This window comes from Thalassophryne amazonica, chromosome 8, assembly GCF_902500255.1.
Source record: "Thalassophryne amazonica chromosome 8, fThaAma1.1, whole genome shotgun sequence".
Lineage (NCBI taxonomy): Eukaryota > Metazoa > Chordata > Actinopteri > Batrachoidiformes > Batrachoididae > Thalassophryne > Thalassophryne amazonica.
Window position 1 is genome coordinate 32,602,154 of NC_047110.1, and position 23,861 is coordinate 32,626,014.

The window sequence follows — 23,861 nt, forward strand, 5'->3', positions numbered from 1 at the left end:
CAAAAAATTAACTTCAATAACAGATAATCAGATAACTGAAAAGTTATCTTTGATAAGTATAAAACAATAAACCACCCAAAAATGTATCAGAAGTTATAGATAACCGATAAATTCCAGTATTGTCTGTGGTACACTTGCAACTACTAACAAGCTGAATTTGAGTTTTAACCCCACAATCGTTTCTGGTAGCATCAAAAACAACAACAGACCCAAAACAATGAACCAGCACTTCTGTCTTTGAACATCTTGCCCCCCTGCTGGAAGCGCCATTTACTACATGCCTTGCACCACAGGCGCAAGCTGAGAGGAACCATGAAGCCCAACTCTCTACCCAATCACGACACTTCCGTCAGGTCGAGGTGTTGGAAAATAAAGCAATGCTGAGTTATGGTTTGTTATATAAATAAAATGAATACTGATAGAATAACTCCGTTAATGTCAATTCTGTCATTTGTACAAAGTTAAAATGTAACATATATCTTTTAATGTTGAATAATGCACTAATTCTGAAGTTTTGTAACAAACAGACAGGGATTGCAAAGGATTCTGGGTAAAATGTGCCTCTGCTAAACACTGATTGGTTGAGTCATTCATTATGTAAATCAACACATTAATGTGGTGTGTGTTGATGTTTACAGATAAATGTGCTTTTGTAAAATATTCAATTTTTTTATTTGCAAAAACAGACATTTAAAAAAAAAAAAAGCCAAGTCCTGCATCGTTTAGTATACATGGAGTAACGAGCTGAGTAGACCTGTTTTGTAATGTTTTTTTTTTTAAACTTTGATGTCTCCCATCAAGGGTTTTTGTAAATTAAGTTTGAAAAAAGCTTCTGTTTACGTTTTGCTTCTGGAAACACGAGTCCGACGTGTGGATTTTGAACGTACAATGTGTCTGCAGTGATTGAAAATATCAGCCCAGCTTCAGTTTGAATACTGCCATGAACACTACTAGCCAGTAGATGGCAGTAGAGACTTGCCAAAACAAAATTCCAGATAATCTGTGTCTGCTGCTACTCTGCTACGTTTAAGATGCGTGGAATTTAATAGGCAAACACAATAATGTCTATAAACCCAGAGAATATATTCACAAGAGTTTTAGGCACTAGAGTTTAATGCTGTTATCCATGGAGCTTGATAGTGTCTCAAATGCATTTTTCATGTCGTGAATGTACTGAGATTATCCTATACCCATAATGCATCTGGACACACCATGTCTACACTAAAACCTTAAAAATTGGTGCATTGCTTTAAAACTAAAATATATATCTGATATTTTCACTTTCTAAAATTTCAGACGTGACATTAATTTAAATAACTTGTCCGAAATTCTCATGAGAATTCAGTGGCCAGTTTACACTGAAACAGGAAGTGCCAGTTTTGAGTCCACAGTGAAACAGGAAATGTAAAATGTTGAACACTTCCTGGATTGACAATGGAGGAGGTCTCATGGGATCTCGTGAGAATTCAGTGGCCATTTTACACTGAAACAGGAAGTGCCAGTTTTGAGTCCACAGTGAAACAGGAAATGTAAAATGTTGAACACTTCCTGGATTGACAATCGAGGAGGTCTCATGGGATCTCGTGAGAATTCAGTGGCCAGTTTACACTGAAACAGGAAGTGCCAGTTTTGAGTCCACAGTGAAACAGGAAATGTAAAATGTTGAACACTTCCTGGAGCTACAGCAAAGGATATTAACCTGCTTTTTATTATGTTGTTTTTGTGCTGGTATGATTATCCTCTCTAAGGTTTCTGTGCAACTTTTTGTTTGTCTCAATTTAAAAAGAAAAAAAATTAAAAAAAGAGAAAGAGGAGATCTCATGCGAGTATAGGAATTGACAGGAATTGCAGGAATTCAGTGCACAGTTGACACTGGAACAGGAAATGCCAAATGTTGAGTCGACATTGAATCCAGGAATGCTGAAGTGACTGGCATGTTAATGCTATCCAGAAGCATTTACTGAAAATAAAGTCTGAAGGATTGTAAATGAGAAGGTGAAGAGTTTCCAGGCATGTGAGATTAAAATAAAGAAAAATGCTTAAAATGGCGGAGGGAGGGTAGGGGAGTAAGAGGGCTGTAGTTGTGGGGACTGGGGGTGAAGGTTTTTAGCCATGCTAATGCTCCCCAGAAGCATTTACTGAAAAAAGTTTGAAGGACCTAAATGACATGGTGAGATGCTGAAGACATTCCCTTGCTCATGTCTGTGACATATCCATATTAATAATGAATTTAACAACTAAAATGTTTAACTCAGTTAGTCAGTTACTCTAGGACTATGTTTTACTACAGTTCTGCACTAACTTTAATTGATGAGCTAATGTGTGTTTAGCGTTTGTAATGCAGATCATTTTGACTTGGTCATTTTAAAAGTACGTAGCTCGCAAACCTTAAATGTGGGCAAAAAAATAATTAATTAATTAAAATTATTATTGAAAATATGTGTTTACTTCAACTTTCAGATCCTAAAGCATTTTATCCCACACGGACAAATTCTACTGAACGCGATGCACAGGATAGTGTTATGTCACAGCTTCCTCCTTTTTCTACATAACTCATTAAAATGGTTTTATGTGTCAAGGTCATGAGCTTTTACTGTGCTGAAAAACAAAGTGCACACCAGCTGTTCTCTGCAGGAATATAAAACAGATTTCAGACTTCCGTTATCTTTAAAAAAAAATGAGGACAAACTTCCACATTAAAAAAACACAGCTGCAGTCCACTTTCATGAACACTAGATGGCAATATCAGCATACTCTGGGCCAGGAGGACTTCAGAAAATGGCCTTGTAAATTGGCCATTTATATAACAATCAATACTTTTAGCACCTAAAAGGATGGGCTGAAAATTCAATTTGATCGGACACAATGGCCAATATTTCATTTAGAGGTAGTAACGAAGGAGCTGCCGTGGGAAAATGACTGCTGACAGTTATTCAACCGATACCGCCATGCTGCTCTGTTCCAAATCACCAGTGCTTCCAACATCCCACCTGCTCCAAGTATAACGCTGCTGTGTGCTTGTTCCTGCAGCTGGTAAAACCCAATAAAATGGCAACAAGAACAAAAGGGTGAGAGGGTACGGCCACACATCAATGCAGCAACAAGCCATGCAAGCAGAGGTGTTCCAATTATGGATGCAGATCACTAAGGCATACTGGGCAGGACACCTGAAGGTGAGCCCACACAGAGCAAGAGTCAGATCCATAAGTATTTGGACAGGGACACAATTTTCTTGTTGTTATTTTGATAATCAGGCCTCTGAGCACCACCCTGATGGAGATGAAGTGAAACCATGAAGATATGATTGACGTGCAGATGTATAGCTTTAATCAAATAAAAATCCAATTTACCTTTTTTTGGAATGAATGTGACATTTATACACAATCCCTCAATTATTTTAAATACAACTGATGATTTTTACAGCCAGTCAGGGGATGGACACATGAATGATTTCAATTCACCAAATATGTCCTGGACGTCTTTTAAATCAATAATTAAGAAAGACAAACAGCGTGGTACGGTATGGTTAATCTGTCTGGGGAAAAAAAAAAACACTGGTGGAGTCAGCAAATGTTTGATTTTATGTTGTTTCTACCTGTGAACCTAAAACAGGTGATTTCGTTGATGAGCTCCTCCACCTGCCTGAAGAGTTGATCTATAATACGAGTATAATTAAGTGGTTTAGTGGGTGGATGGAACAAATATATGATAGGACTTTACTTAGTGGTTTTCCCACATCTGTCAAAAACTGAGTGAATGTACAGCTCCACTGTGGTGGTGCACAGAGTCAAAATGACAAAAAAATTGTGTCGTCCAAATAGTTATGGATCTGGAATCCAAAAGGACTTGTAGTGCAGCAGATAACTGAAACAATCCTTCAAATGGTGATACAACCACCAGATTTGTTACAAATACTCCTTAGACATTCTTTTGAAAAAACAAAAACAACAGCAATAACAAAAAAATGACTGGCCACTTGAATTTTCAGTCGGCGGTCAGGTAGGGGTTAAATGAAGAATTACACAGGGATCAAAATTAAAAGATGCTCCAGTCACATTGAAAACTATACCACATTATTTGCCTGATCATAAAGATTCCAAAAAGGTATAGTTTGGACTATCTATGACTGAATGTTATGGAGTTATGGGGTAAAAACAGCAAGAATGGGGACAAAGGTCAACTTCATTTTGTACAGGGATCAAAAGTTAAAGTTGCTCCAATTTTGGTAAAAAGTGATGCAAATTATTGGTTGAGCTAATGGGATTAATAAATGGAGTAGTTTTGACTGTGTTTAATGCTTGGTCTCCAAAGTAAAGGTCAAACAAGGTCAACGTCCATTAGATTCTATGACACATGTTACCCTGTAACATGATAACTAAGCATGACACATGATGGAAACTATTCCTTTTTAAAACCCTGTTAACTCAACTAATAATTTGCATCACTGTTTAACCAAATTGGAGCAACTTTAACTTTTGACCCCTGTACAAACTGAAACTGACCTTTGTCACCATTCTTGCTGTTTTTATCCCATAACTCCATAACATTCAGTCACAGATAGTCCAAACTATATGTTTGTGGAATCTTTATGATCAGGCAAATAATGTGGTATAGTTTTCAATATGATTGGGCATTTTTAATTTTGACCTCTGTGTAATTCTTCAATTGACCGCCGATTGAAAATTCAAGTGGCCAATTGTTTTTTTTTTTCGAAACAGGAATGTCTAAGGAGTATTTGTGCCAAATTTGATGCTTGTATCCCCATTTGAAAGATTCCTCTGTAAATATTCTCTTACCCACTGCACTACTGCAGGCAGACTGATCCATATAGGAAACTCCACAGAAAACACATGAAGTAGAAGCAGACACAGACAGGCAGTACACTAATGGAGACCAGCTGTATCCCACAGACCAGGGAGCGCCCGATCACGGCCGTGTTCCTCATCATGTCTGATCATCTGCAGCAGAGGTCACTACACGCACACTTCCTGCCTTAAATCAGTCTGAGCGCTGCTCAGCCAGCCCTGGATCTGTGCGAGGAGACATCCACACATTATTACATTACATTCTGCAGCCGCAGCACAAGAAGCACTGCGATTGGATGCCGTCCTCACTCTGCCAGAAAGCAGCGGTCTTGTCGACCATCTCGGTTTTCCAAAAATACGGGTTGCCAGGGAGACGCAGAGCCGCAGGCAGAGCAGGGAGGACTGAATGACACAGTTGCTTTCCAGTTCTGTGAGCTGATTACTGCTGACTTTTTCCGACTGCCTGCCTACTCTTACAGTAGAATCTACCTCGTTGATCTTTCAAAACTTTTTTATATGCCTGACACAAATTATTCAGCTTTGCAGCATGTGGCACTTACGCACCTGCTCCTACAATATAATGAGACACCAATGAAAAAAATGTGGAATTACTCCATGAAATAATCCAGTTAGCTGTGATTTATCCTCAAAGAAAGAAAAAAACAACATTACAGTGATGCACAGACTGACATTACGACCTGCATAAAGTCACACCAAACGTTTGTGTGATTTTAAAGAAAGCAGCACCCCGCCTCACACCCTGTGACTGCTGGGATACGCTCCACAACCCCCCCCCCCCGTGACTCTTAAATGGAGTAAGCGGGTATAGAAAATGGATAGGTGGATGGATTATTAACTCATCAGTTTAAGCTATAATGTTTTGAATAATTAGGGGCTTCAACCTCAAGATGTTTCACATGAGTAATGGGCCTTTCACATTGAATACTTCAGGCCAATCCGTCAACGCTTCCCAATCCGTCGGATGCGTTTTCAATGCGTCTGACGCATCCGGTGCATGACGTCAGACGCGGCGCTTCGGAAGCGGCAAGGGGGCGGAGATTGCAGCTATGTCACACTCTGGCTGTTTCCACAACCTGAAAAAAGTTCAGCGATCGCCATCTTGAATTTGGGTCGCCTGAACCACAAAAAAAGCTTTAAAAAACAGCAGTAGAATGATTCTACCATCACCATGCTGGGAGAAGCTTTTTCTCAGCTACTTTTCGGAGTGACGCCGACCGAGGGAGGACTGACGACTTGGTGGGATATCGATCGAACCGCGACAGCGGGCCGACCTGCACGGAGAAGCCGGCCTTCAGGCATCATCACTGGGCAGAGCGAGGCAGGCAGCCGGGGTGATGGAGCAAACCCACTCAGTCCGAAATCTCCCACTTTTTGGATATATGCAAAGTCCCAGTTTGCCCAACAGAGTTGAGTTCTGCAGCTTTATCGAGGTGAGAATAATGTAAAAATAAAACGTGACGTTTATTGAATTGCTGTGAAGGTTTATTGATCAGCTAACATTAGTGTAGCCTTTTAGCACAGTTGATCTGAGTGAACGCTTTAATTTGTAATTGGTTCAGTCTTTTTTATTTTTACCAAATAAAGCTACAGCTTTTTTTCAGACACCACAAAAACTTATTTTTTCAGATTTTTTTTTCCCATCATTTTTTCCCCATTTTTTTCCCCCTTTTTTATATATAAACTCTTTAGTGTTTCTTTATATTTAAAGAAATATTTTTATTTGTCCCAATCAGGAACATTTGCTGTGCAGACAACCAAACTTCCATTGATGAGCTGAACACCACGAAGTCCAATCGAAAGAAAACATCTCTGCTCTTCAAAATAGGACAAAAGTGTCTTTCAGCAACACAACCAGAGTTCAAAGCTGCAGAAGAGATCTTCATCTGGTCCAGACAATCCAACATAAAATCACCTGCTTCTAAATAAAAGGCTCTTTCAACAGCAACTATTTTATTATTTTTTAAAAAGCTGTTTCATTTTATATTTTAACAATAAATGAACGGATCATTAAAAATGTCCACGAATCAAAGTCCAAAGACATTTGCACAGGTAGAAGCTCTCCACTTATTGTGCTCAAATTCATACGTATTTTAGAAATGACTCTGTCCTGATAACAACATTAAAGGCAATTACATATTTTGGCAAAATTACAAGTTTAAATGACAATAAAAAAATTCATCATGAGGTTTATGTCACAGAAATCCTACTTTACAATCACACTGCAGTCATTGTTAAATTATTTGTATTTTAAACATTTGTATTTATTTACAGTATCTGTTTTTCTGGTTGAAATGAGATAATCTACCAGACTTAAACAAATGTACAAATTTCCATGTTATTTTGTCTAAAAATAAATGGCAGAGGTTCCTTATGTTAAACAAGAAATTATCTAATCTGAAATAACAGGTGGTTTTAATTTACAGATGAAAGGTTTCTAAAAAAAACAATTATTGATTTATTTAGCTATTTTAATTACAAGTGTTTTAAACTTTTTTAACAGTAATCAGAAATTCTGAGGTAACAACAACAACAAAAACATTTTGAAGGATTTTTCTTCAGAAAACTGTTCCATAAATGAGCAGTCCTGTGACACGTATGTTTTGCACAGATCAGTGGTTTCTACACCGATCCATTTTGTAGAGCTCATTGGTTTCTACACCGATCTGTTTTGTATAGATCAGTGGTTTCTGTACCAATCTGTTTTGTAGAGATCAGTGGTTTCTACACCAATCCATTTTGTAGAGATCAATGGTTTCTGCCACTAGTCTTCCTTGTTTTGGCCCGACGCATCGTTCCTATTGGACAACGCAAAGGTACATCACAGCTCAGAGCATCGAAAGTTGGATTGGACTGAACTTTGACCGCGGCAATGCGCGCTCCCGTCAGAAGCGTTGCGTCAAAAGCCGAGCTAAACTGACGCTTCTTTTAACGAATCTAAAAAGCAACGCGTCTCATTGAAAATAATGCTTTTTAGACCGATTTTTGACGCATTTGATGCGTCTGATGTATTCAGTGTGAAAGGTCGAACCTTACCAACCACGCTGAGCAAGCACATGGACCACAGTGGTAAGGAAGAATGTCCTCTGGCATAAACAGACCAGATTCAGTGTGGTGGCCCACTGCTTAGGCCATTCTAACAATAAGAGACAAAAAAAGTACAGTTGTAGTATAGTCCGCTAGGATAGTTGTGGCCAGACATTTACATACACTAATCATGGACACTGGCACTGTTCTTTTGCCAGGGTGGAATGATTTTACAGCATAAATCATTAATGATTAACAACAACAACAAAAACAAACAAGAATTGGGTGCACAACTTTGAATTTATTTCGGATTATAACCCAAACAGGGTCAACATATATATATATACACTCAACAAAAATATAAATGCAACACTTTTGGTTTTGCTCCCATTTTGTATGAGATGAACTCAAAGATCTAAAACTTTTTCCACATACACAATATCACCATTTCCCTCAAATATTGTTCACAAACCAGTCTAAATCTGTGATAGTGAGCACTTCTCCTTTGCTGAGATAATCCATCCCACCTCATAGGTGTGCCATATCAGGATGCTGATTAGACACCATGATTAGTGCACAGGTGTGCCTTAGACTGCCCACAATAAAAGGCCACTCTGAAAGGTGCAGTTTTGTTTTATTGGGGGGGGATACCAGTCAGTATCTGGTGTGACCACCATTTGCCTCATGCAGTGCAACACATCTCCTTCGCATCATCCGTGAAGAGAACACCTCTCCAACGTGCCAAACGCCAGCGAATGTGAGCATTTGCCCACTCAAGTCGGTTACGACGACGAACTGGAGTCAGGTCGAGACCCCGATGAGGACGACGAGCATGCAGATGAACTTCCCTGAGACGGTTTCTGACAGTTTGTGCAAAAATTCTTTGGTTATGCAAACTGATTGTTCCAGCAGCTGTCCGAGTGGCTGGTCTCAGACGATCTTGGAGGTGAACATGCTGGATGTGGAGGTCCTGGACTGGTGTGGTTACACGTGGTCTGCGGTTGTGAGGCTGGTTGGATGTACTGCCAAATTCTCTGAAACGACTTTGGAGACGGTGTATGGTAGAGACATGAACATTCAATACACGAGCAACAGCTCTGGTTGACATTCCTGCTGTCAGCATGCCAATTGCACGCTCCCTCAAATCTTGCGACATCTGTGGCATTGTGCTGTGTGATAAAACTGCACCTTTCAGAGTGGTCTTTTATTGTGGACAGTCTAAGGCACACCTGTGCACTAATCATGGTGTCTAATCAGCATCTTGATATGGCACACCTGTGAGGTGGGATGGATTATCTCAGCAAAGGAGAAGTGCTCACTATCACAGATTTAGACTGGTTTGTGAACAATATTTGAGGGAAATGGTGATATTGTGTATGTGGAAAAAGTTTTAGATCTTTGAGTTCATCTCATACAAAATGGGAGCAAAACCAAAAGTGTTGCGTTTATATTTTTGTTGAGTGTATATATATATATATATATATATATATGGACTAATATTTGGTTAAATACCCTTTAGCAAGCTGCACCTTGACCAGATGCTTTTGGTAGTTGTTAAAAAGCTTCTGGCATAACTTAGTCTGGATTTTTGACCACTCTTCTTGGCAGAACTGGTGGAGTTCTTTTAAACTGGTTGGTTTCCTGGCACAGACCTGACTTTTAAGCGTAGTTCACAAATTTTCAGTCGGGTTGAGGTCGAGGTTTTGGGAAGGCCATTCTTGAAGCTTAATTTTAGCCAACCCACAACCACCTTTGATGTGTTTTTGGGATCATTGTCCTGTTGGAACACCCAATTATGGCAAAATTTAAACCATCTAGCTGTTGATTTGAGGTGACTTTGAAGAATATGGAGGTAGTCCGCCTCCTTTATTCTTCCATCCACTTTGTGCAAAGCACCAGTACCACTGGCAACCAAATTGCCCTAAAGCATGATGCTACCACCACCATACTTGAAACTGGTACAATGTTCTTAGGTTTGAAAGCCTCACTTTACTCCTCCAAACATATTTCTTGTATCATTGTGGCCAAATAGCTCAATTTTTGTTTCGTCTAACCATAAAATGTTTCTCCAGAAGGCATTTTTGCTTGTTCATGTGGGCAACTGCAAATTTTGAATCAGGGGCTTTTTTCCTGGTCGACATCCTCTCAGTCCATGACGATGTAAAACTCTCTTCACTTCTTGGGTTCTTCCTAAACATCCCAACCAATTTCCTCTCATCTGATGGTAATAGATGGGTCTTCTTCCAGACCTTGGCAAAGTGGTGACACATCTGACTAGTATACTTGTGTACAATTGGTTGAACCTATGTATGATCTTGGAATCTGCAGTCATTTAGAAATGGCTCCAAGAGACCTTCCCAACTTGTGTCAAACTACAATTCTTCCTCTTAGATCTTCACTGAGTAGCTTGGAGTTTCTCAATGTTCTGAGTATTTGTCAATCCAATGAGTGCTGTCAAACACATCCCTTTTTATGCTGGCAACCAGAAACAGTTGCAGTCAATCATCATCAGTAACAAGGAGTTAAAAAGCCTCCCAAATCCTGTTTTTTAGAGTCTGTGCAATCATTCCATATTGGCAAAAGAACAGTTCAAGGACATCATTACGAACCCAAAATTACCATGACATTCATGTCCATGAGTCTATGTAAACTTTCACAATCATATATTTGGAAAAGTTCAGATGTAACTGAACACAACATAGCAGTGACTCAGTTATTGTGTGGTATGAGTTGAATTATTCACTTTTCACACGTTACAGCTGTGAATATGTCTTATGATTTTTATGTAATTAATTTTCTAAGCACAAATATGCCATAGATGCTGCCGAGGGCAGTATTTTTCAGCAACCAAGTCAATCTTTGATGTATTTCTTGTTCTTTCTGCATACAATGAATTTAGCTCTCGGTTAATGCAGAGTGCACAGGCAGTGTCGCTGAATCTGTCTGCAAGCACTGTGTGCAAGATATTGCTGCATGGATCCAGATTTTCTCTTTCATGACTCAAACTCAGAATGTCACTCTGTTCCGATATCACAGCTTTAAAAATTCTGTTTACCATTTGCATCATTCTGAGTAGAGCTGATTAAGATCATCTGTCTTTGTGGATTGAAGCATGATGTCCTGCACCAATGTTATTTTAAATGTGTGCAGATTTTAATCTTATAAAGCTTTTGAAATATGTTTCACCAGCTCACGATTGCAGGCACATTATCACATTCAGTTTGGACAGTGACACAATTTTTGTAATTTTGTCTTGGTTCACCACTGCGGTGGAGTTGTAAATTAAACAGTCAATGTGTGGCTGTAGTGTATATTTTTAGCTTGTATGTGTGTAATACAAATATCACATTGACCATTAAAGAATTACTGCTATTTTTTACCTGAGGCCATCAAATATGGCCATCAGGTATTGTGAAGGCTTTTCGTCCGTGACATGACGTCAGTCGCTGGTCTCTTCAAAACCACTTCATTTTGTGTGTTTATATACGTTTCTCATATATTATGTAAAAGCTATCAAGAAATAAACACTTTTAATACTGAAAACTCTTTTTTTGGAACCTAATAACACCTCTGAACTTATTTACAAGACATTTTGCGGATGTTAGCATGGTGACATCACGTCCTGGTGTAGCTACTTGCTAACAGCTTCGTTTCTGGTATATTATGTAAAAGCTAGAGAGCAATAAACACCTTGAAAACTAAAAATGCTGTTTTTGTAACCTGATAACACCTCCAGAGTCATTTACAAGACATTTTGCCAACGTTAGCTTGCACACTAATTTTCGCTAACTCAAAGCTAATTTCCTATGGAGTTAAATTTGTCGTAATACCTGCAAATGCACAGAGGGTGATCTACAAATATTCCTTGATTTGCACATGAATAAATGATCTGATTTGAACATGTACAAATTGTACATGAGACAATAGGATCTTAATAAATAAACAACTGCAAATTATAAAGAACACAATGCTCATATGGCTGAGGGTATTTTAGCATTGTGTTATTTTTATACACTGTCTCTCCATTTTCAGAGGCCCTACGTAATTGTACAAACTAAACATAAGGACTATTTTGAATACAGAACATCACTATTACAGCCACGTTTATTTAGACCAGCCAGGGGATGGATACATAAACATTTCCAAGTCACTGAATATGTCCTGCACTTCAATTACGTTAGACATGAAGAAAAACAAACAGCATGCTGTATGGTAAATCTGTTTGGAGTCAAAACCTGAGTGACTGCTCAAGAAATAGACAAGTGAGGGAAGCCACCAAGACACCCGGACAACTCAGAAGGACATATAGGTTTTTGTAGCTGTGATTGTATAAACTGTGCAAAGTGCATAGCTTCATGGTGGAGTGGATCAAAATAATTTTAACACAATAAAACAGATCAAATATAGGGTGAGTCTCCCATGTACGTTTGGTAAACTGTGGTTAAAATATCATGTTTTGTAAAAAAAAAAAAAAAAATCCAAATACCTGGCTGGTTTTCAAGCAGAGTCCATTTTTTTTTTTTTTTTTTTTTTTTTGCATTTATGCTCGTCAGCATGATCTTGATATTGTGTGATTGTTGGTCTGTTTACAGAAATAAAAAACAAAATCCAAAAACCTGGGAATTAATTTTCACTAAACGGGGTATATAGGGAGAAGGATGTTGAGGATGGAGCCACCAGGCAGGAGGAGGAAAAACAAAGAGGTTTATGAATGCAGTTTGACAGGACATGCATGTAGTTAGTGTGACAGAAGAGGATGCAGAGGTCTAAAATGAGATGGGGACGGATAATTTGCTCTGATGATCTTCTCCTAACACGACCAAAAAAAAAAAAAAGCTACAGAAGAAGTTCAGCATATATATTTTAATATTTTAGTGAAAGTATTATATACGGAGCGTAACGACAGGCAAAAGTGTTTCATGAGTGGTTAGAAAAATTACTAGGGATGCTTTGATACTTTTATTCTTCCGTGAAAGCTTGTCACTATGCCAGAATAACTGTTTACGTTCCATTTTATAGGTACAAAAGGTTTTTTCTGCAGCAACATTTCTAGCCCATTTACCGTTGAGTATGTGGCATTTCAAAATAACTCCATTTTCAAAACAGCAATATATTACCTCCACTCCGGTGTTCTGTGTCAGGGTTGGTGGTTCGTCGTTGACAGGTATGACAGTCACTGATATGGTGACAGGGAGGCTGTGGCGCTCGATTTCATAAGCCGACGCAGTGAGTGTGAAATTGTCCTCTGTGCTTTCAGTGTTGTCATGCATGTAGTAGATGTGTCCAAGTTTCACCTTGAGAGGAAAAAACAACAAAAAACATTCAGTTGCCACTGTGGTGACTGAGACTTAACTAGTAATAAACATTAAAGAGAGCATTGAACTGTTTCAGGTGCATGAAGGCTTCAAACTGCTGCCAGATGTATCGCAGGGCCCTATCTTGACAGTCTATAGTACAGTCTAAAGTGCAAAGCGCAACTGCATTTGGATTGTATCCAACTCCATTATCCATACACTCTAAAAAAATGAGTTGGTTTGTGTAACTTAAGTTGAATATTTTCAGCATGAACTCACAAACTGTTCACAGTCTAAAAATACAGTTGGTCATAGGTCAATGGCTTTCAAATAAACAGTGTGATCATGAAACTGGAATTGCAACATGTAATTTATCCTGACTTAAGTGAAATAAGTTTTAGAAACTAAGAAAAAGACAAATTAAGGTAACCATATGTACGGTATTTCTGAATAGAATGAAGGCAAAATAAAGAAGTTGGAATAAAGTAGATAAAATAATTTGGCTACCTAATAACACCAAAACAGTTCAGTTTGTTGAACTTAATTAACCTTATAGAGGACAAAGCAAACCCAGTACACTAAACTTAACTAAATGTTTAGACTACAAAAGTCTCACAGTGTGTACTCAGTAGTGGCTGATTTGGAATTACTTTAATATACAGTACAGTACTAAAAGTGTTAGGCACATTTAACATCATATAAGCATTAAAAAGTATGAAAACCTGATAAATATTCATAAATAAATTAAATATGAATGAATTTCAATGTTGATTACAATCAATATGACAACTGGGTTCTATTTACCTGTAATTTTTTGGGGGTATATAAGTCACACCAGAGTATAAGTTGCAGAACCTCAAAATTATTTGAAGGATAATGCGACTTAAAGTATGAGTAATTGTGTTTTACACTCATTTTAATATTGCATGATCATTTGCAACCATAATTGTCTGGTATTCTACTGGCCAGTAGACTTAGAAATAAATAAACAAACAAACAAACAAATAATAATAATAATAAGTATTATTATTATGGAATAAAAATATAGCTCACATATTCAATTTTGTTGGAACTGATTATGTGTTGACATGCCAAAAAGGAGAGGGGCACCAAGGAATACTTTTATTATAACTCTGGGATGTCTAAAACATTTCCAGAGTTCTGTAGGTCGAAGCAAATTGCCGCCTGAATTTATTTAGTTATTTTTACATTGAGCAGTACATTGTTTTGAGTTGCTGAGTGCAAAGTTAGGAGCAGCGCTCAAAGTGGTTGTATTTACTTGTAATTTGTCATGGGCATATGTTCAACACAACAGGAAATAAACTAATCAGGCTGTTATTGCTATTTATATGACACACTTAGAAGTGAGAGGTTTTCTGGCGAGGAAACAGTTTGTCACTCAAAGTGTCAATGTGCATGAACAAAGAACAGCAGTCATTCTCCACAGCTCCCTGAGGTCGAAGGTTGTTCTTCAGTGTCTCGTTCCCACAGCATGTGCCCCTCCAATCATGTGAAAATAGAAAGCTGTGTACAGATATCCAACACATTATATAAACCCACTGTCTTCCCTGTCAGATCCACATACACATTAAAAAAGATAACAAAATAGTACTTGTCCACACACACATCTTTCTTTGTGAGCTTTGTTGGCACACAAACTGTTCCAATATTTCTACTTATATTGTCATGATCCCGTTTTACCCCTTGTTTTCTGTTTTATTTTCATATTGGCTTTTCTTATCTCTTTTTGCTTGCTTGTTTGTTCATGTAGCAAGTGTCATCTGAGTGGATTTAAACACATCCCTCATGTTCCCCTGTGCCAGTACATCAAATAATTTACCATGGCATGTACACTTTAAAAAAGAATGCACTGCTCAACTTAAAAACTTAAAAAATGAAGGTAACAACTTGCACGGATATTTTTAAGTACCTCCAACTCAGCCATTGGTGATTAAAGCTATTAGACTTTTATAGTCCGACTAAATCAAGTTCAGCAAAGCATTTAGTTAAGTGGTCGAGTACATTTGATTTAAGGTTAATTAAGTGGAACCAACTTAAAATATTTTGGGGTCTTCTTCTTCTGTTTTGTAGAAGCATTACAGCGCCACATTCAGGCCGACATATGTACTACACCATTTCAGCAGCTTTGTGTGTATGGATATATTTCTTGAGGTGGTGCCGTGTTTATGGAACACAGTATAGGGAAAGTTCTGTTTCCGTGTGGACAAGGCCTTAAAAAAGTCATGCAGGTTAGGTGCCTTGGTAACAGGTGTGCATGCAAGTGTGTCTATCTGTGGCCCTGTGATAGACTGGTACCCTGCCCAGCGTGTTCCTGCCTCTTGCCCTGTGACTGCTGAGTAAGTGGGTATAGAAAATTAATGAAATAAATTACATTGCAATTTCAGTTTTACAATCAAACTGTTTATTAAAAAAAACAAAAAAACAAAACAAACTATGGTCAACCTATGTCCAGCTGTTTTTTTAAATTCTGAACAATTTTGTACCAACATCTTGTAAATTATTGACTTACTAAAATGTGAACATGCAAAACATTATTTTTATACTGAAAATACTCAGCAATTTAGGTTCTACAAGCAAACCCCATGAAGCTTTTTCCCCCCTTTTGGTTGTGTATAGTATAGCATTCCTAAAGGCTTGTTTCCAGTGCAGAAGGTTCCTGGTTGAAGGCCATCTCTGCCCATTCTCCATGCAGTGTGGAGTTGAGACAGGAAGGGCATTCAGAGTAAAACTTATGCCAAATCAACATGCAGATCCACTTCCGATCTGCTGTGGTGACCCCAAATGGAACAAGGGACGTACTTGCTATCATGGTATTCCTTGTTGCCAACCCCCATTTGATTTGCTGGATTTAATTTGCTTGGATTCATTGCCTGTTATATACGTCTATTGACGCCTTTATGGTGTCAAATCTCACGTGTAATCACGTTCTCACTGGGGAGGCTAAGATTTCGTTGTCAGTGTAAACAAGCGTTTGCGGGTGGTGGAGTGGACAAGCAACAAGCAACTTGTTTGCAACATTGCATCGTTATGGAGGTGAGTTCAACCAAAATATGTATTTAGGTGTTTAACTAAATGTGAGTTTGATAAAAAAAAACAAACAAGTGTGTTGCTTTTAGGGTTGCGTGTCATGAACCGGTTCTTTTCAGGTATCGTTAAGAAATGATTCGATCCATCAACATCAATAGTCTTTTTGCTTAACGATTCCCTTATCGGTCCTTCAGAGTGGCCGTTGTTTTTGGGGGTGTTTGTCAGGAAAATGATAATTTCTCTACATTGATTACAGACCCTGCAGCGGTTCTGTATAATCAACCATTTCTGGAGCGCGGCTTTGCTTTGAACCTTGAACCAATGAAGCAGTGCTTCGATCTTCGATGTGCTGCTTTGTTGGTTCTTTGTTTTATTTTGCTTTATCTTAACTTTTCCCCACTAAAACCCCAAAGAGCATATGTCTGTGAGTAATATTTACCGTTTTTATGTTAAACCGACCTGTTATGGTCTTTTGAGTTGATATTAAGAGTTGTTATTTTATAACTTAAAAACAGGACCGATGCTAATATGTTAGCATGTCTATGGCGTTTTCAATGTTAAAGTTAGCGTTAAGCTGAGCCATTATCAAGCCTCCCTTCCCAGTGCGCAAAGGATTCTGTGATACTCTAAAACCGTGAATATTGTGCAGACGTAAGGTAAATGCAGTGACACTTTGAACAACGGCTTTCTGTTCGGTCACTTTTGTCATCTTCTCTTGTTTGCATCCTCTCTCACCCCAGCTACAGTTTTTGCAGTGCCTGTGCATGGGCGTGTGTGTCTGTGTCTTTGTGTGTCTGAGAGAGAGAGATACTGAATTAAATCACTGGTAATTCCATCATTCAAACTGAGTTGCAAATAATCAGTCTTGTATGTGTCTGCAGCAGTTTTCACAGCATGCACGCTCCTGCAGTGCAAAGAGGTCAATTACAGCTCAGCACAATAGGGATTGTGTCAAAGAACTTTGTAAATAAGCAGTAAGACATCTGAAATCGAAAAGTACAAAGTACATTGTGTGCATTTGGTGTAGGCCAGATTAAATATTTAAGATGCCGTGTGCATGTGTAGAGAAGCAGAGTGGCTTCTCTAGTCACTGATATCAGCACCAAGACGTGTGCTGAGGCTGTGATAGTGACAGATGTACTCGCTAATTAATCAGATGCAGATTCAAAGGCCTGAGCAAAACAGCCGTAGGCTGCTTTTTTTTTCTTTGCCTGGACAAAATAGATTTCAGCAAGAAAAATTTAATTAGTGGTATTAATTAAAAAATAATAAAACAGACAGACATAATGATTTGGCAATACTTTGGAGTGTAACAACCGATGTGAATCAAAAATTGATACAACTACATCGATATATGGACCCGTGAATTGATCTGAATGTGCTCTGAAGCATTGGTGGACTCATTTTAATGTAATAAATTTGTTGAATGAATATTGTTTCACTGCTTCTTGGAGTAAGCGGTTGAAGATGAGTGTGTGAGTGTGTGTGCTACTTCTGTGGATTCATGTCTTAAACACTAAAAAAAACAACAAAAAACAAAACAGTTGTTTTAAATTGATTTCCTGAATAATTATAAAAACAATACAGTTAAAATATGTAAAACACCCTTACCGAACCACCTATACATTTTTATGGTATAAAGGTGAAGGAATTACCAGAAATGTACATTTTAAATCAGTAAATTTGAAAGCATTTTTAATAAGCTAAATTAAATTAAACCAATTAGAGATTTTTTTTTTTCGGTGGCAAGGCTCCTGGGGTGGATGAAATCCGTCCTGAGTACCTTAAGTCTCTGGATGTCGTGGGACTGTCTTGGTTGGTCTCTGCAACATCGCGTGGCGGTCGGGGACAGTGCCTCGGGATTGGCAAACCAGGGTGGTAGTCCCTCTGTTTAAGAAGGGGGACCGGAGGGTGTGTTCCAACTACAGGGGTATTACACTCCTCAGCCTCCCCAGTAAGGTCTATTCCAGAGTACTGGAGAGGAGAATTTGACCGATAGTTGAACCTTGGATTCAGGAGGAGCAGTGTGGTTTTCGTCCTGGTCGCAGCACACTGGACCAGCTCTACACCCACCGGGTGCTCGAGGGTTCATGAGAGTTCACCCAACCAGTCCACATGTGCTTTGTGGATCTGGAGAAGGCGTTCGACCGTGTCCCTCGAGGTGCCCTGTGGGGTGGGGGGGGGTGCTCCAGGAGTACGGTGTCTGGGGTCCTCTGTTAAGGGCTGTCTGGTCCCTGTATGACCGCAGCAGGAGCTTGGTTCGCATTGTCGGTAGTAAGTCAAGCCTGTTTCCAGTGCACGTTGGCCTCTGCCAGGGCTGCCCTTTGTCGCCGGTTCTGTTCATTATCTTTATGGACAGAATTTCTAGGCACAGTCAGGGTGTAGAGGGGGTCCGGTTTGGGAACCACAGAATTTCATCTCTGCTGTTTGCGGACAATGTGGTTCTGTTGGCTTCGTCAAATCAGGACCTTCAGCGTGCACTGGGGTGGTTTGCAGCCAAGTGTGAAGTGTCGGTGATGAAAATCAGCACCTCCAAATCCAAGGCCATGGTTCTCAACCAGAAAAAGGTGCTTTGCCCTCTTCAGGTCGGTGGAGTGTCCTTGCCTCAAGTGGAGGAGTTTAAGTATCTCGGGGTCTTGTTCACGAGTGAGGGACGGATTGAGCGTGAGATCGACAGACAGATCGGTGCAGCATCTGCAGTGATGCGGTCGCTGTATCGGACCGTCGTGGTGAAGAGAGAGCTGAGCAGGGGGGCAAAGCTCTCCATTTACCGACCGATCTACGTTTCCGACCCTCACCTATGGTCATGAGATTTGGCTCATACAAGCGGCCGAGATGAGTTTCCTCCGCAGGGTGGCTGTGCGCTCCCTTTAGAAATAGGGTGAGGAGCTCGGTCACTCAGGAGGAGCTCGGAGTAGAGCCGCTGCTCCTCCACGTCAAAAGGAGCCAGTTGAGGTGGCTCGGGTATCTTTTTCGGATGCCCCAGGACGCCTTGCTGGAGAGGTGTTCCGGGCACGTCCCATCGGGAGAAGGCCCCAGGGAAGACCCAGGACACGCTGGAGGGACTACGTCTCTCGGCTAGCTTGGGAACGCCTCGGGGTTCCCCCGGAGGAGCTGGAGGAGGTGTGTGTGGATCGGGAGGTCTGGGCGGCTTTGCTTGAGCTGCTGCCCCCGCGACCCGACCTCGGATGAAGCGGAAGAAAATGGATGAATGGATAATTAGAGATTTTGATGTGCTGCTCAGGTTTGGCATGTGATGTTGATCTTGAGAATGAGAGAGATATTTTGTTTGGAAGGCAAACAGTAAGAACAGTAAGAACTGTGAACCACGTCATCGGGAGGAAGGGGGGATTTTTAGGGAGATCGTTTGGTCTGCGACACCGGTTCCTGCCTGAGATCCACCATCTTCCCCGAACTGAAGTGGACCTCCCACATAGACTCCATCAGGAAAAAGGCACAGCAGAGGATGTACAACCCCTGGCAAAAATTATGGAATCACCGGCCTCAGAGGATGTTCATTCAGTTGTTTAATTTTGTAGAAAAAAAAGCAGATCACAGACATGACACAAAACTAAAGTCATTTCAAATGGCAACTTTCTGGCTTTAAGAAACACTATAAGAAATCAAGAAAAAAAGATTGTGGCAGTCAGTAACGGTTACCTTTTTAGACCAAGCAGAGGAAAAAAATATGGAATCACTCAATTCTGAGGAATAAATTATGGAATCACCCTGTAAATTTTCATCCCCAAAACTAACACCTGCATCAAATCAGATCTGCTCGTTAGTCTGCATCTAAAAAGGAGTGATCACACCTTGGAGAGCTGTTGCACCAAAAAGAGGGTAAATCATCAAAAAGAGGGTAAATCATCACGCAATGTTGCAAAAGATGTTGGTTGTTCAGTCAGCTGTGTCTAAACTCTGGACCAAATACAAACAACATGGGAAGGTTGTTAAAGGCAAACATACTGGTAGACCAAGGAAGACATCAAAGCGTCAAGACAGAAAACTTAAAGCAATATGTCTCAAAAATCAAAAAATGCACAACAAAACAAATGAGGAACAAATGGGAGGAAACTGGAGTCAACGTCTGTCACCGAACTGTAAGAAACCACCTAAAGGAAATGGGATTTACATACAGAAAAGCTAAACGAAAGCCATCATTAACACCTAAACAGAAAAAAACAAGGTTACAATGGGCTAAGGAAAAGCAATCGTGGACTGTGGATGACTGGATGAAAGTGATATTCAGTGATGAATCTCGAATCTGCATTGGGCAAGGTGATGATGCTGGAACTTTTGTTTGGTGCTGTTCCAATGAGATTTATAAAGATGACTGCCTGAAGAGAACATGTAAATTTCCACAGTCATTGATGATATGGGGCTGCATGTCAGGTAAAGGCACTGGGGAGATGGCTGTCATTACATCATCAATAAATGCACAAGTTTACGTTGATATTTTGGACAATTGAAAGGATGTTTGGGGATGATGAAATCATTTTTCAAGATGATAATGCATCTTGCCATAGAGCAAAAACTGTGAAAACATTCCTTGCAAAAAGACACATAGGGTCAATGTCAATGAGCAGATGTGATTTGATGCAGGTGTTAGTTTTGGGGATGAAAATTTACAGGGTGATTCCATAATTTTTTCCTCAGAATTGAGTGATTCCATATTTTTTCCTCTGCTTGGTCTAAAAAAGTAACAGTTACTGACTGCCACAATCTTTTTTTCTTGATTTCTTATAGTGTTTCTTAAAGCCAGAAAGTTGCCATTTGAAATGACTTTAGTTTTGTGTCATGTCTGTGATCTGCTTTTTTTCTACAAAATTAAACAACTGAATGAACATCCTCCGAGGCCGGTGATTCCATAATTTTTGCCAGGGGTTGTACTTCCTCAGACAGCTCAGGAAGTTCAACCCGCCCCAGGAACTGCTCATCATCTTCTACACATCATCATCCAGTCTGTCCTGTGTGTATCCATCTCTGTTTGGTTTCCATCTGCCTCCAAACATGACAGGCACAGACTTCAACAAACTGTCAGCTCTGCAGAAAAAATCATCGGGGCCAGCCTGCCCTCCATCCAGGACTTATACCGGTCCAGGACCAGGAAGCGAACTGGTAACACCTCTGCAGGCCCCTCACACCCTGGACACACACTGTTTAAACTCCTCCCCTCTGGTCGATGTTACAGAGTTCTGTACATCAAAACAACCAGACACCCACTGAATATACTGGTATCTAAGAAAGTAAAAAAAGACTTGTTGAAAGAAAATTTTACTTAATTTTTGTCTAAATAGAAAAATAATCTAATCAAGCATTTTTTTTACATAAGAAAAAAATGTCTTATTTTGGGAAAATGTATCTCACTTTTTCTTAAGTTTTTCCAGCTAATATCAAGATGTATTTAACCAGTAACACGGAAAGGCGATGGATTTCAAATGATCTAAGCAAAAAAAAAAAAAAAAAAAAAAAAGATTGCTTTCCTTATTTTAAGACAGAAGTGAATCTTTAAAAAAGAATTCTGTCTCATTTTAAGGTACATTTTGATTATTCAGTGCCTAGACATTTTACAGGGTTTGAGAATTCTAACCAAGTAAATTTTTCTTATCCATTTGGCAGATTTTTTTTTTTTTAAATGCAAGACAATTTGGCTAGAGGGCAGCACAGTGGCTTAGTGGTTAGCACTGTTGCCTCACAGCAAGAAGGCCGTGGGTTCAGTTCCCGTGGCCTTTCTGTGTGGAGTTTGCATGTTCTCCCCGTGTTTCCGTGGGTTTCCTCCGGGTGCTCCGGTTTCCTCCCACATCCAAAGACATGCGGGTTAGGTGGATTGGAATCTTTAAAATTGTCCGTAGGTGTGTGTGTGGGTGTGTCTGTGTTTGTTTGTCTGTTTGTGGCCCTGTGACAGACTGGCGTCCTGTCCTGGGTGTACCCTGCCTCGCGCTCTATGGCTGCTGGGATAGGCTCCAGCCCCCCACGACCCTTAATTGGACTAAGTGGTAGAAGATGAATGAATGAATGAATGAATGAATGAATTTGGCTAGATTTAGCATTATTTGGCTTTTTTTTTTAGGACAGTTTTTGCAGTGCAGGAACAGTTTCTTTCCACAGGCCATCACACTGATGAACAATTTAACCTGCCAAAATGCTCACGAATTCATATAACTTCAATCTGTTTCTCTGTTTCATACATTTTTCCCCTTACTGCACATTTTATTTTACTTGCACATTTTACTTGCACATCTTATTCCTGTGAATTTAGTGTATATTTATACATGCCCATACAGAGAGAGTGCAGCTCAGACTGAAGTCAAATTCCTTGTATTCTGTGGATTTTTGGTGAATAAAAGCTATTCTGATTCTGATTGCGTGATCAGTTCTAATGAGATTCGGCACCCAGCGTCCGACCCTGTTGTTGCTGCTGTTGTTGTTGTCTTTGTCCTGTCAGAATCTGATTTGCAAATAATCTCACCTGTTATACACGCTGACTAGTTTCCATAAACATAAGACTCAGGGTCCATCTCTTTAAACAGCAGGACAGATCTGTGGTGCACTGAGCTGCTGTGATGAGAAGACCTGCATCACAGAGCAGGAAGGACCAAATGAATCCCATATGACCGGCATCCTTCTGGAATAACAACCCTGTCATTAGCGATCGGGGAAAGTTAGTGAGACAATCAGTCTCCAAGCCGGGACAATAAACAGTTGGTGGTTGCTGGACATGTGGCCCTCACATTTATCCACTGGCTTTCATCTATGCAACTATTTCTTCCCCACTGCAAAATCATTTGATTTAGACATCTGATTGATGTGTGCCGTCAGCATCTGTGTACCTGCTAAATGTTTTGTACTCGGTGAACATAAAGTTGCTGGCATCAACTTTAATAGGCTCCCACAGATGGATGATCTAATGACAACCTGATGGAAGGTTGCATGTAATTACGACAAAACAGTGGCGGCTCCAGGAGGGTTTTTTTTTTTATTTTCTTGATGTCAACCAAATTTGTAGTAAATATGCTCATTTTTATTTTAAATCAATTTCAAGCATCTGCAGACACGTTAAGTCACACATATGATATACAAGAGCTGGAACAAATAACATCACAGTCACTCTTCTCAATGCACGCTAATTTAGAACACTCAAATTTAGCACTCAAATTTAGAACACTGGGGAAAGTGTACAGGCAGAACAATACACAAGACAAAAACCTGCACCAGTATATTAGAACTTTCTTACAACAATGGATTATTATTATTAGTATTTTTTCAATCTGTAAAGCGCCTCCTCCAGAAGAGTCTGTGGTGTAATGGTGATGTCATATAAGATACTTTAGATTTCATATTTTGTTGCTCTGTATTCTTTGAATGTGCACATTTTTGCTCAAAAAGATATTAAATGAGTAAAACATTCCTATATACTGTGAGTATCCAAGTCAAAACCTCTGGTGCTGAAAAATGAAGTCACTGGGGAAGTGCCAAAACATGCAATTCCTTCAATGTTCACCTGAGGACATTTAAGGAGTGTGTCAATCCCTATAGAAGCCAAGTTTAAAATGCCCAGTTTTATGCATGTGTTGCCTTCTTTAGTGGAGAAGGGAAGATAAAGTGAGTTGGAGACGTTGTGTCGGTAAGGACCCCTTCACACTTAACACGAGTGAAGCTGACTGGCGCA

The 23,861-nt window shown here is 39.6% G+C and overlaps 1 protein-coding gene across 1 annotated transcript in view; it reads right to left on the reverse strand.

Annotated features, from left to right (window-relative positions):
• The window catches only part of cspg4 (chondroitin sulfate proteoglycan 4), a 254,553-nt gene that overhangs the window by 40,688 nt on the left and 190,004 nt on the right, over positions 1-23,861 (reverse strand). Inside the window, exon 6 of the mRNA XM_034175982.1 lies at positions 12,968-13,144. Coding sequence (XP_034031873.1) covers positions 12,968-13,144 — 177 coding nt within the window. The remainder of the gene's footprint in view (positions 1-12,967; positions 13,145-23,861) is intronic.